At 42.1% G+C, this 15,003-nt stretch overlaps 1 protein-coding gene and 1 long non-coding RNA gene across 4 annotated transcripts in view; one reads left to right on the plus strand and one right to left on the minus strand.

Moving 5' to 3' along the window:
- The window catches only part of LOC142656823 (uncharacterized), a 32,221-nt gene that overhangs the window by 6,785 nt on the left and 10,433 nt on the right, over positions 1-15,003 (plus strand). The window lies entirely within an intron of this gene.
- Positions 2,029-15,003, minus strand: part of NCKIPSD (NCK interacting protein with SH3 domain) — a 51,844-nt gene continuing 38,869 nt past the window's right edge. For both annotated transcript variants that reach the window (XM_075831749.1, XM_075831750.1), the window contains exons 9-13: positions 10,561-10,641; positions 9,132-9,260; positions 6,237-6,329; positions 5,983-6,155; positions 2,029-4,360 (exon numbers count right to left, since the gene is read on the minus strand). In XM_075831749.1, coding sequence (XP_075687864.1) covers positions 4,157-4,360; positions 5,983-6,155; positions 6,237-6,329; positions 9,132-9,260; positions 10,561-10,641 — 680 coding nt within the window. In that variant the 3' untranslated portion in view covers positions 2,029-4,156. The remainder of the gene's footprint in view (positions 4,361-5,982; positions 6,156-6,236; positions 6,330-9,131; positions 9,261-10,560; positions 10,642-15,003) is intronic.

Consider the following 15,003-nt stretch of genomic DNA (forward strand, 5'->3'; position numbering starts at 1 on the left):
AAAACAAATCAAAAGGGGGTTCTCTACTTTAGACAGACACTTTTTATATGCCCTGTGGCACAAAAGAGGTCTCTCTCAATATGTGGATGGCTCATTGATTTCAATATTATTGCCTAATTTCCCCAATGATCGATTAACGATTAGCTCACCGATGGCAGAAGCGGCTATTAAACAGGGGGTGGAGTGTACTGCCCCTTTAAGAGAAATATCGGAACGTCTTTTGATTTGGTAATAAAAACACCAGACACAGACGTAGATGAAGAGATATTTTATTTATTCCATTTATTCCACAAGTGTTATTTCAAGTACGCGAAGACAGAAATAAAATGTACATGGGACGCAGTGCCACGAGTATACATGAATGGCGGATTACAACGGTTGAGGTTATAGGATGCAGACGCATAAAACTGCACATCATGAATGACTAAACCAAATGCAGGACAGCAAAATGACAATAATCGGTCAGTATTAAATCCACCGAATGATCAGTAATGAAGCATCAAAGTAACAGAACATGAGGACGGTCTGAAGTGGCGCAGCAAATCCAGCCATAGACCTTGTATACTTGTCCCCAATGAGATGGCAGATTCTCCTACTCTCTTAAGAGGGGTTTTCAAGGTTATAAAAACAGGACTTCTTTCTGACAAAACAGCACCGCACCTGTCCGCAGGTTGTGTATGGTATTGTATCCCAGCGCCATTCACTTCAATGGAACGGAATGAGCTGCAATACCAGACACAACCTAAAGACAGGGGTGGCGTTGTTTTCGAAAAAATAAATAAAAAAAAAAGCCATGTTTTTATAACCCTAACTCTATAGAGGTGACAAGAGAAGAGCGGCTGCTAAAATCCAAACTGTCCCAATCATCAAACATTGACACCTCGCAGACATTAGATTATGATCAGGATCCGGAAACCGTTCTGTAATGTATATGGCAAGCTTCAAATGAAGAACAGAGGGACGCTCAGCACTCTGCGGACGATCCTGAAGTTTTTGGCTTTGGCTAAGAAATTTGAGTCATCTTGGAGCCATATGGACAGCAATCCCAAAAGTTCAGAAATATGTCAAATCTGAAGCAAATGGGGTGCAATGCTCTGCAGACACCACAGGCCCCTTTGATATGTTGCTATGACATGATAAAACTGGATCGGAGGGGTGGGGTGATGGCTTTTAAGTTTTGCCGTGGTTTCACGCTTTCAACTTAGGTCCAGTCCATCGAAGGCCATACCCAACCCTGCAGAGTTGTGCGGAATTTAAAATCCTTACAGCAGAATACAGTCATCTTTTACAGCAGCTTGGATTCTGTGAATGAGTTCGCTGATGGCATTTGGAGCGCTGCAGGTTATTATAAGATCACGATTGTTTATACCGGGAGCTAATCCAATAAGAACACTACATTAGGAAATCGCTTGTAACGCAATTCCATAATATAACATTTAAAGTGGCTCAACTTTATCGAATAGGGAGTATAGATGACGTTATAGGACAGGGGACTATAAAGAAAAGTAGAAAATACACAACATACTGATGATAGGACAGTACAGGACCATGGACACCGCTTGCTGCTGATGTGTCTGGACCGTCACCGGTTTTACAGTAATTTACGCCATTTTCCTATATAGAACATGCGATACAATCAAACGTTTGTGATTTATGGATAAAATTTTCTGCTGTGGCTTTGACTAAAAAAATATCCTCCTTCAGATTCATGCAGCAATTGAGAGGCTGGTTAATAAAATAGAGAAATATAAACTTTCAGATTAGCAATATCCAGTACAAATTCTATTATATGTAACAAGGTTTAACAGACGCGCGACACGTTCGCTAAATGTAATTATTTCACATGCTATTAAAATATATTTTATAACTTAATGACCGTTCTGGTTATATGGATTGGATTAGAAGAATATGGCGGCTTTCTTTCAGAAACAGCGCCACCCCTGTCTATGGGTTGTGTCCGGTATTGCAGCTCAGCTCTATTGAAGTGAATAGGGCTGAGCTGCAATACCACACACAACCTGTGGACAGATGTGGCGCTGTTTTTGGAAGAAAGCAGCCATGTTTTTCTATTCATCATGATTACAGTTTTGTGTCCCTTTTCAAATCTCTCATACAATGTTTCATTTATGGTTTCAAGTGAAAGGCCATTCTGATATTTCCCGCATCTGCAATTTTCCAGCTGTTGCGAAAGTACAACTCCCAGCATGTCCTGAAATTCAGCAGCGCTCAAATAAGTCTGGACTGTTGCCTAGCAACAAGGGACTACGTTAAATGTTCCTGCCACTAAGGAGACCTGCGTAGTCACCTACTTAACGGCAGGACTGCAGGCGGCACTCTGCAAAGATGGCCGCCTTCCATGTGCTGGAGAGAATACGGTTGTGGTTTGGCGAAGAGAAGTAAGGATCGGGGAGGGTTGGGGGCTCCTTCTCCCTTACTTATTTTCAACCCAAACCGAATAGTAAAGCCTCATGCACACGACCGTAGTGTTTTATACCGTCCGCAAATACAGGTCCGTAGTCATCCGCGTATCTGGCACGCGGTCAGCAAATACGGTCTGTAAAAAAAAAAGGGAGGCTACAAATGAGGTCACCAATATGTCCCGACCCTCAAAAAAGTCACATGATCACTCTGGTGCAGTTTTCTTGGGGAATCCCCTGCCATCGCATAGAAACTCTTCCGCAATTACGGACGATTACACATCTGTAGCTGTCCGCAATTTTGCACGCGCCCAAAGACTTCTATGGGCGAGTCTGTGACGCAATTGCGGGCAGGAATAGGACATACTCTATATTTTGCGGGTCATTTCTATGGCCCGGACAAACATCCATAAACATACGGAAAGGTGTCCGTGGCCTAAAGAAGACGTACTTGACACTAGTGTTTTATCACATAGAAGGGGGAATCCAGTCTATAGATTTTATGATCTGTCAAACACACGTACAAAAGACAGTGGGGGTGACGTCTGATCTCGGACCACCACTGATTTCCAGAATTAAATGCTCTATAGGCAGATCAGACCCATTGGTACTCACGGATTCTCCGACCCAACATACTCAGCACAGGACCATTGATTTGTTAAAGGGTAACTAAACATTCAACAAAATTGGGGTCCGAGCTCTGAGACCCCCACCAATCGCTAAAATGAAACAGAAGTGCTCGTCTGAACGCTAAGCCGCTTCATTTCTGTTCGGCTTTTTCCGGAAATCAATGTATCGGAGGACGGACTCAATAAAAAGTCTATGAGCCCGTACACCGCTGCATCGGCTTTCCGGAAAAAGCCGAACAGAAACAAAGCGGCTGAGCGCTCACACGAGCACTTCTGACGTTTTGTTTTAGTGATTGGTGGGGGTCTCAGTGCTCGGACCCCCACCAATCAAAACCTCGGACATGTCAGAAGTTTGTTGAACATTTAGTTACACTAAGATTTCCAATAAGAAATCTCGGATTAGCGGTCCGTGCTCTATAGAGGAGCCTTTCATTCTTCAGCGGTAGTCCGAGATCACTGACGGGATCTTCTCATGTGTATCTATGACAAATCAGAAGATCATTGTGACTGCATTTCCCCTTTAAAACACAAACGTTGCTCATAATAGCATCCATGTGTCAGTAAGGGGAGCATAAAGGCCTGTAATAATTCAGTGCATTTCCCTCCTGTGACTTTCCGGACTCTTCTGGTTCAGTTACAGTATATAACCCAGTGTTATTGTGGTCTCGTCAATTATATCCGGCAGAAGGTGGCAGGGACCTCAGAAGAAACCTCCTGTATAGGATTAGTATGAACGTCAGCGTCCGGCATTACCCCATTCAACGTTTCTGGGCGTCAGTTTAGATTTAAAAAAAATCATAGCAATAAACTGTAAGTGCCGTCCGTAAATCCAGCAGGATCACAAAGGAAAGGACAGGACACATAAAGCTTCCAGTAAAACTCCCACAGACTCGTTATATAAGGCCTGAGAAGTATTATGGGGGAAAACCCTTCTCCAATACAAAATGAATTTCCTTACTTTTCAGTAGCACATACACCTTGCAACTACAGCAAAAGACGTAGCGCCCCCTATGCTATCAATGGGGCATAGACTGTAAACGGTCGAGCTCCGGCTTCTGCAGATGATAAACGCCGTCTTGTAAACGTTCGCCATTCCTGGTTGGCGTTGGTTCACCCGCTCTCCGGAGAGATCCGAGGAAACTCCTTGTAGATTTCCTGGATAATCATTTTGTCCATCTGACAGTGAGGTCCTTCCTCTTCTTCGCCTAGAATACGCTGCATTATGCTGTGCAGGTCCTGGCGGCGGTGCAGGTGTTGCATGTAATCGGTGGAGCGGATGATGGCGTAGATCAGGGAGAGGTACTCCATCCGGAGCTGCGGGGATAGGAGGTTTCAATAATTACATTGTGTATGCAAAGCACGTGGAGTCAATGTATGCGTTCCTACTCAGACGGCCGTTACATCCCAGAATGCCCTGCAAGCAACGTTTGGTAGCCTATCCAATGCATGAACTGAAGTCAGTGTTTATGGAGGTCGATAAGTAACTTGTACTTGGGTCCTGGTGCGAAGGAAAGTTCAACCCTAAACGTATGGTTGTCCGTTTAAGGTGGTTTACATCTGCGTTGTTTATTTCCATTCCATGCAACTAAAATGACCGTCACATGACCGACGCCACCAATGCCAAACTGGCCCAATTGACTATGATGGGGTCCGTCAAATTTGAGACAAAATACTGCAGCATGCAGAGCGAACTTAACTGTCATTTTTTACCGGATCTGCGATGGCAGTAAGGGTAAATGAGAAAAAAACGGATGCGGCAAATAGATTTGCCGCAAACTTTGCATGTTTTACACCGCAAAGATCACCTCTCTCATTGAAAAGGAGTAAAATCCTGTGAAAATACGCAGAAAGAGTGGACATGCTTCAGAAAACTTCTGACGTCATAAGTTTTGATCTGTGTGGCCCTCACCGATCGCTAAAACGAAGCAGAAGCGCTCAGGTGAGCGCTGAGCTGCTTTGTTTCTGATCGTTTTTTCTCGGACAGCCGAGCGAGCAGTGGGCGGGCTCAATAGAAAGTCTATGAGCCGTACAACAATTGCTCGGCTTTCCAAAAAAATCTGAAACTAAGCGGCTCAGTGCTCACCTGAGCGCTTCTGCTTCGTTTTAGCGATCGGTGGGGGTCTCGGTGCTCGGACTCCCACCAATCAAAACATTGGACAAGTCAGAAGTTTTCTGAAAGTTTAGTTACCCTTTAATCCACAGCACATCCATTTCCATGCGGATATTTTTCCGTAGCGTGTGGATGAGATTTCTTAAAATCTATTTTAATTTGCCGCTACTTTAATACACTGCAGAATTTCCGGCCGCAAACCTAGACAGAAAATCTGCAGCGTATACGCCACATGTGAACACACCCCAACGGGTGAATTTCCGAGGCTGTGAAATTGCCACAGGTTTTGCACGTCTCGGAAAAAAATCCTTGCGGAATTGAGGGCGGTCTATGGACTTTCAATTCCGCAGCGGGGCACTTCCATTGCGGATTTGTCGCGTATTTTACCCTTTTTCTACCGTGGATGCATTGCGCATTTGCAGTGAAATTTGCACTATTTGACCAGGCTGTGGCCTTCAGTTGAAATAGATAAAAACTCTAAAAAGAGAAGGAGGTTCTATGGTCATGTGGGTGCTGCACCGCCGTGAAGGAGCGCATTTCCCTTAGGTACTTGTACAAGGAGGAAAGAAGGACTATGGGGGGAAATATGTGAAAGACATGGAGAGGGGAAATGTGTATATACTTGTACATGGTTGGACTGGGTGACCAAAGGTGCCTCTCCATGACCTCCAATATGGCTGACAACTACTGCAACTTCTTGCTCGCTGTTACGGTAGGAAGAGCAGCTGTTCTAGGATACTTTTAGGGCTCACGGGATGATAGATGTCGTTAGAAACGCTATTGCTTTTTGTGAAGATTACTATTAACGTGCCGACACAGCACTCACCTTCTCTCCGGGAGAAAGATCCGCTATCTGCCGCACGGTGATATCGATCATTACCATCATGTCTGCGTGGTAGAAGATATTGGCTGTGTCTGTGCTGGCGAACACGTCCTGAAGAATCTTCAGCACTGAGTGCGGGGGCTGAGGCTGATGCTTGAAGATACTAACAGGATCGTCTAGTGATGACAGAGGAGATGACAGATAAGTGAACTCTTCATTACAAGCGCCGGAGGAGGGAAGGAGAATCACACACTCACCTCCTCTGTTAAGAATCAGAAGCAGCTTTTCTGTAAAGATCTTGACATTGGGACGTTTACACAGCGTTTTCATAATCACATTGTTCCCTGGAACTACAAGACAAAAAAACAAAAGTCATACAGAGGATGTGAGGAATTCTGTGTATTCTGCACTTACATCATACATATCCAAAGAGTCTTAGAGGATCGTCATTTATTTACCAAGATTAAAAGGAAATTTAAACACAACGGTTTCCTATCTCATCAGTGCTGAATTCTTGTATATAGGGACAGTATTATAGTAGTTATATTCTTGTATATAGGGGCAGTATTACAGTAGTTACATTCTTGTATATAGGGGCAGTATTATAGTAGTTATATTCTTGTATATAGGGGGCAGTATTATAGTAGTTATATTCTTGTATATAGGGGCAGTATTATAGTAGTTATATTCTTGTATATAGGGGGCAGTATTATAGTAGTTATATTCTTGTACATAGGGGCAGTATTATAGTAGTTATATTCTTGTATATATAGGGGGCAGTATTATAGTAGTTATATTCTTGTATATAGGAGCAGTATTATAGTAGTTATATTCTTGTATATAGGGGAAGTATTATAGTAGTTATACTCTTGTATATAGGGGCAGTATTATAGTAGTTATATTCTTGTATATAGGGGGCTGTATTATAGTAGTTATATTCTTGTATATAGGAAGCAGTGTTATAGTAGTTATATTCTTGTATATAGGGGCAGTATTATAGTAGTTATATTCTTGTATATAGGGGGCAGTATTATAGTAGTTATATTCTTGTACATAGGGGCAGTATTATAGTAGTTATATTCTTGTATATATAGGGGGCAGTATTATAGTAGTTATAGTCTTGTATATAGGGGCAGTATTATAGTAGTTATATTCTTGTATATAGGGGGCAGTATTATAGTAGTTATATTCTTGTACATAGGGGCAGTATTATAGTAGTTATATTCTTGTATATAGGAGCAGTATTATAGTAGTTATATTCTTGTATATAGGGGCAGTATTATAGTAGTTATATTCCTGTATATAGGGGCAGTATTATAGTAGTTATATTCTTGTATATAGGAGCAGTATTATAATAGTTATGTTCTTGTACATAGGGGCAGTATTATAGTAGTTATGTTCTTGTATATAGGGGGCAGTATTATAGTAGTTATATTCCTGTATATAGGGGGCAGTATTATAGTAGTTATATTCTTGTATATAGGGGCAGTATTATAGTAGTTATATTCTTATATATAGGGGAAGTATTATAGCAGTTATATTCTTGTATATAGGGGCAGTATTATAGTAGTTATATTCTTGTACATGGGGACAGTATTATAGTAGTTATATTCTTGTATATAGGGGCAGTATTATAGTAGTTATATTCTTGTATATAGGGGCAGTATTATAGCAGTTATATTCTTGTATATAGGGGCAGTATTATAGTAGTTATATTCTTGTATATAGGGGCAGTATTATAGTAGTTATATTCTTGTATATAGGAGCAGTATTATAGTAGTTATATTCTTGTATATAGGGGCAGTATTATAGTAGTTATATTCTTGTATATAGGGGGCAGTATTATAGTAGTTATATTCTTGTATATAGGGGCAGTATTATAGTAGTTATATTCTTGTATATAGGAGCAGTATTATAGTAGTTATATTCTTGTATATAGGAGCAGTATTATAGTAGTTATATTCTTGTATATAGGGGCAGTATTATAGTAGTTATATTCTTGTATATAGGGGGCAGTATTATAGTAGTTATATTCTTGTATATAGGGGCAGTATTATAGTAGTTATATTCTTGTATATAGGAGCAGTATTATAGTAGTTATATTCTTGTATATAGGGGGCAGTATTATAGTAGTTATATTCTTGTATATAGGGGCAGTATTATAGTAGTTATATTCTTGTATATAGGGGCAGTATTATAGTAGTTATATTCTGGTATATAGGGGCAGTATTATAGTAGTTATATTCTTGTATATAGGAGCAGTATTATAGTAGTTATATTCTTGTATATAGGGGGCAGTAAGTATTATAGTAGTTATATTCTTGTATATAGGAGGCAGTATTATAGTAGTTATATTCTTGTATATAGGGGGGCAGTATTATAGTAGTTATATTCTTGTATATAGGAGCAGTATTATAGTAGTTATAGTCTTGTATATAGGAGCAGTATTATAGTAGTTATATTCTTGTATATAGGGGCAGTATTATAGTACTTATATTCTTGTATATAGGAGCAGTATTATAGTACTTATATTCTTGTATATAGGGGCAGTATTATAGTAGTTATATTCTTATATATAGGGGGCAGTATTATAGTAGTTATATTCTTGTATATAGGTGCAGTATTATAGTAGTTATATTCTTGTATATAGGGGGCAGTATTATAGTAGTTATATTCTTGTATATAGGGGAGGTATTATAGTAGTTATATTCTTGTACATGGGGACAGTATTATAGTAGTTATATTCTTGTATATAGGGGCAGTATTATAGCAGTTATATTCTTGTATATAGGGGCAGTATTATAGTAGTTATATTCTTGTACATGGGGACAGTATTATAGTAGTTATATTCCTGTATATAGGGGCAGTATTATAGTAGTTATATTCTTGTATATAGGGGCAGTATTATAGTAGTTCTATTCTTGTCCAATATTATATACTATGTACAGTATCATTTAATGCAAAAAAAAAAAAATCATCAGCTTGGCAGAATAAAAGAAAATTCTATTTTTGACCCTACAGCGCAACTTTTTTCACTACAGTGCAAGGACGTCACCAAACAGCTCCCCATATCTCAGCTTCCTGGATGACTAGAGATGTTGGGGTTAATTGCAGCGACTCGTGAATGTTTAGGTGTGGAGTGTCAGACATACCTGCTATGTGCAAGTTAAACGCCAGCAGCACATTGCAGAACAGGTCGGGCAGCTGCTCGGTAGTGTCGGAAGGCAGACCGTCCTCAATCACTTCGAGAAGGAACTGGACAAACTGGGAGTTGAGATGTTCTGTTATAACGAGAGTGATATGAATGTATTTATTTTCACAGCTGCTACACATCATATGGCGAGATTCATGTCTCGGATCATTGATTGTGGGCACCGCTATGAACATATGTCCACGTGTGAGTGTGTATAGAGGGAAAACAAATGAGAACCCGTGCCAGATCGTAAACATGCCTCAAGGAAACTTGCCTGCTAAGCCAATGCACTAAATCATTGAAAGAGGCCAAAATTCACTGCAGAAGTCAGCGGCATAAAAACCAACAGGGACGTTATTACTGCTTTACCGGGGTTGTCCGGAATGGAAAAACCGCAGAGATACGAAGTGATACAAACTCCACATCACTGCATAACATCGTATGTTTTATTCAGGACTTTATCGGAGGGATTTGTAAAGATGCTACATTAATGGTCACCAAGCTTTACAAGAAGCCGATCCAACCAAAACAGTGGAAAAGGATTGTAACCCAGCTTTTCCAGAATCCCGATGGGATGTCTCATTATGCATGGATACAACTCCTGCCACATTTAAAGGGGTATTCCAACCATAAACATCTATGGCTTATCCATAAGATACGTCACAAGTTTGATAAGTGGGGGTCCCATAAGCCTCGTTCGGCAATCCAAAGACGCCATCGGCACACAAAAGAAAAGGAGTGAGCAGCGCACATGCACAGTCTGCTCTCACCTTCCTTTTGGATAGTGAAATGGTCCCGAATGGGACCTCCTTCAATGAGATATTTCTTACGTATCCTATGGATAAGCTAGAATTATTTATGATCGGAATACCCCTGAAGAGGGGATGGTCCTAACTTGCCTGGTCTCCGTGGCCAATGTCCTAACTTGCCTGGTCTCCGTGGCCAATGTCCTAACTTGCCTGGTCTCCGTGGCCAATGTCCTAACTTGCCTGGTCTCCGTGGCCAATGTCCTAACTTGCCTGGTCTCCGTGGCCAATGTCCTAACTTGCCTGGTCTCCGTGGCCAATGTCCTAACTTGCCTGGTCTCCGTGGCCAATGTCCTAACTTGCCTGGTCTCCGTGGCCAATGTCCTAACTTGCCTGGTCTCCGTGGCCAATGTCCTAACTTAACTGGTCTCCATGGCCAATGTCCTAACTTGCCTGGTCTCCATGGCCGATATATTACTACAACAGACAGGAGCAGATCATAGACGGCAGCACATAGAAAACCACCGGCTGACGGTCTCTGCTGCCTGATGTAAACAAGTCCTAATTTAACCCATCAACACATGCAGATGTAGGAGCGCCGCAGCCTTCGGAAATCACAAGGAGCATTAGCAGAACACTTACCGTAATGATGGTAGGGAAGAGGCTCCCCCATGGAGAAAATCATAGACAGAACTAACGCCGAGTAACACAGCTTCTGGTGCTCTGTAAGAGAAGGGAAGAGGATTTAGCGCAGGGTCCCCCAGTTTATGGAGGGGCACAATATTAGAATCCTTGGATTGGATGCCCCTAGTATATGGAGAAATGGCCAGACTAAACATTTAAAGGGCCATGAACTAGTCCAAGTATTCGATCACAGCTCCGGACAGGTCTATGAAGGTTTACAATTGTGATTATTAACCCCTTAATAGCGCACATTCTACCCTAATGACCAGGCACTTTTTAGCGATTTTCTGTTTGTGCTGGATTTCTATTTTTTCTTCAGAATAATAGAAACACGTTCTGACCTACTCCTAAGTAAACTGCTGTTGATTTCTTACAAAGGCGGACTCTATTCACTGACAGATAGCAGAGATCTTGAAAATGGTAAGAAACTGGAACACAAAGTCGATTAGAAAGTTGCAGAACTTTTCCTTATTCGATAATGGACTTACATAAAAGACCACAGAACTTCCTTGATGACTTTGTATCGCCCTCTGCCTCCTCTACCCATAACAATTAAACATTCAAATTGGGAATCTGGTATTTGCGAATCATAAACCTGGCACTGATCCAGAAAACAAAGAATTTAGGGAATTCATTTTAGGGATTAGTGGCAAAATATTCACACTGTAATGGAGTTAGAATCAGAGACAATGAAGATGGTGCTGTTATTGCTTGTGTCGCTTTCATGTGCTCTGCTGACACCACTGTTTTTATCTTCTTAGGACGGGGTGGGTGACGCGCTGCCAACCTGCATGACAATCCGTCCCCGTGGTGGAAATCTCACACTTCAAAGACCTTAGAAGTTTAACCAGTTGGCTCCAGTCACATTAAGCGGTTGACACAGATCCCAGGGAGCCCTCGCTGTAGACATCACATTCCCTTCCTGAAGAAGGGCACGGACGGCTTCTCCGAGCGTAAAAGGGATTAGAACCGACAATGCAGCAGCCGTCGGCCCCAAACTCCTAAGCCCCAAAACAGCTTACAAAGTCCCTGATTCAAGGTCGGTTTGAGAACTGCGCAGGACGCCGCCATCTAGTAACGTAATATCTTCCATTTTAGAGCAGACTCCAGCGACCATAACAAAAGGTAAATAATAAAAATCTCCGGTTTGATGCAGGATTTTACCCAAATAAGATTTTTCTTAATGGCATTTATAGAAGCTGCTTAACGACCGCAGATCTATCCGCTTCTGTAATAGAAGCTTCACTACAGCCCCGCCAGGACCTTTCACTCCGTTTATTGGCTCTGACGCGTGACAATCGGAATAAACGCACAGTTATTCGGCCTCATGTACACAACTGTGTTTTTTTGTCCGTGTGCGATCTACAATTTTGCGGATAACACAAGGACCCATTCATTTATATGGCCCCATGGACGCGACGTGTGGGGGGGCCACGTGTCCAGGACACGTCATTGTATCTGTATCGCAAACGGTTGAGCTCTGAACTGGGGAGACTTCACGCGGTTACTGCAAATGATGATTCAGGAGCATTGGCTTCACACATTTACTTTGCGACTAATAAAAGCCAGAACTATCGAGATAATCAGTAAGTTCAGACGACAACAGGTACCGAGCAGAGCTGGTAAAAATCATTGGTAGGAAAAACTCAATGGCATAATGGTTCGCATCGGGTACAGAAAAATGAAACGCAACGTGGGGGAGACCCGGAAGAGTCTTCATCAACATCTCAGGACATGGACAAACATCTCCGAGCAGCACTTGCGCCGGACCGATGGCGAACCGATATTCCCCATAATATTCAGAACGGAGGTTTTTTTTTTTTTTATACACAATGGACAGTGCATTGCCGGAGACCATTATAAAATCCGACCCGTGCGCTGCATTCCTATAGGATGAATGAGCAGGTTTTCTTTTGGCTTTATACCTTCACACTTCATTGTTGCAGCTTGTTACTAGGAGCGGTTTCCACGCACCAGAAGCTGCGGATTTGCAATCCTTTATTTATACTCGGTACATGTTCTGTAATGTCTTGCCGTGATTTATAAAGGGTTCCGCTCCTTAGTTTGAGCCCGTGAAGGCACGGCACGGCAGCGCGGAGAACACGGAGCGCTTCTGTCTCTGCCTTTTTTGTCTGCCTTGCAAGCTTTTAGCACAAAGTGACATTCATTTAGTGAATAATAAATACATAAAACCAGACGGCGAAAGATCACAGAGTGCATAAATATGACAAAGACTGAATGTGAAATAAAACCAGAGAGAAAAGGCCACCCAGGAGGCAGAGCCATTGTCCGGCTCCTCCATCAAAGCCCGGCACAGTGCGATTACATAATGAGGCCTTCCCTCCTTATGTATCCAGAAATCCTGTATATAAAATAAGCCGTCATTATTACCACAAGGAGCCGCCATGTACAGAACTCTAGTGGAAACGTCCGAATGTCGTGTTTTATTAGCTGCACCATTAAAAGGTTTCCTTGGTTTAGTAGACTCAGATTGTAGGTAGTCCCCGAGACCAGCTGACTTATGGGGGTCCCCCTTTGATTAGCTATTAAGTTACAATTCTGCAGAAATCCGTGGCAAAATCTGCATGACAAAAATGCGCAACAAATCCATGACATCTAGGGAATAATGCAGGTTTGAAAACCCACCGATTTTTTCCTCGCCACGTGTGAATTGGTTTTTGGAAGACCCCATTCACTAGCATTGTACTGTACTTTTCGGCACATAGAAAATTCTCAACCAATCCGCCACATTCAAACATGGCGGTTACCGAACTGACCGGAGAAGTGAGACCGCTTAGCGGTGGCTTTGCAGGGACTAGAGTGTCCTCACTGGTTGCCATGGCAAAGCAATGCAGCCAAAAAGGAGAGCTCCCTTTTCAGCACTTGATCTGGGGGTGGTGAGTAACAACGGCCTCACAGCCAATGGAAACGCCAGGCAAATTGTTGGTTTTCATTGCAGGCGTCCACAGTCACCTGTGGTCCTGTGGATTCCTTGTGCACCTCCCAGTTTTAGCTAAAAGGGGAACGTCCTAATTGGCGGTCGCTTCACAAATAGCCGATAAGGTCACCATTACAGCTCCAAGATGCAGCTTTTCCGGACGGTCTTCGGCCTGGTTATGCAGCAGCACTAGGAAGGGCATGTATCACGGTTATTACCTGGCAGATTTTAGGTATCTGGGGAAACTTACTCTATGGGAACTGTACACATTGTCATATTGGCTGCCACCAGTCAAATCCTAATTGTCAGGTTTTATCCACAGTCCTCACCACAACAAAAGCTTTACCTTTAACCAATGAATAGGAACCCCCATTAAGTTGCGTGTGATTTATAGGCCACTTTGCGGAACAAAGCAGAGAACATAATTAACCTGGTCAGATAAACCCTGACAATTTCTGCACACGAAGAAAGCAAAACGCAGCCAAACGGCTCGTTCTATCACAGCATAAACCAATCAGAGAAATCTGTTAGACAAAAACTCTTTGTGACTGAAGTACAGAAGGGGAATTCACCAGTAACAAATGATACGATACGTTGTATGACGTGATACGATATATAACACGATACGATGTGATACGATATATATGACGCGATACGCTGTGATACGATATATGACTCGATACGCTGTGATACGATATATGACGCGATACGCTGTGATACGATATAGGACGTGATACGATGTGATACGATATATAACGCGATACGATGTATGACGCAATACGATGTGATACGATATATGACGCGATACGATATATGATGTGATACGATACAATATGATGTGTGATGTGATACAATAGGATATATGAGGCGATACAATAGGATATATGATGTGATACAATATGATATAGGATGTGATAGAATAGGATATGATGTGGGCTGCTGTTGGCTTAAATTGCAATCGAAATGCAACAATTTGGGTGTGAACGAAACTTAAGTTTAATCTTCACCGATGGTATAATAGATGAGAATGATTCCGGTCTTCCTGTCACACTAATATCTTGGCTCTCATTCATAACGGAGCCACGACAGATCCATTTCCAACCAGATCCCATTAACTTTAAATGGAATCATTCAGGTTTCCGGTAGTTTGGACGGCAAGAATAGTTCTGCAGGCTACGTAATTCTCACCATCAAAAAAACCAGAACCCCGGAGGGAAAGGAGAAAATGTGTTGGGTTTCCTTCTATATAGTTTCTACAAATGATGGGCTTTCCTGTTCATACCCTGCTGTGTGGGTAGAGACTCCCTCCTGCGCTTTTAGCCTCCCCTTCCCTCCCATAGTGCCATGTACACTCTGACAGATGATATGAGGGCAGCCTCTCCTACTCCCACCGTTCTTCACTGCTCTGCTGTTGAGACAACTCCCCCTGCCAAAATAAAATCTGTCTACAGTTTACACCCATG

The sequence above is a fragment of the Rhinoderma darwinii genome, chromosome 7 (genome assembly GCF_050947455.1).
Source record: "Rhinoderma darwinii isolate aRhiDar2 chromosome 7, aRhiDar2.hap1, whole genome shotgun sequence".
NCBI lineage: Eukaryota > Metazoa > Chordata > Amphibia > Anura > Rhinodermatidae > Rhinoderma > Rhinoderma darwinii.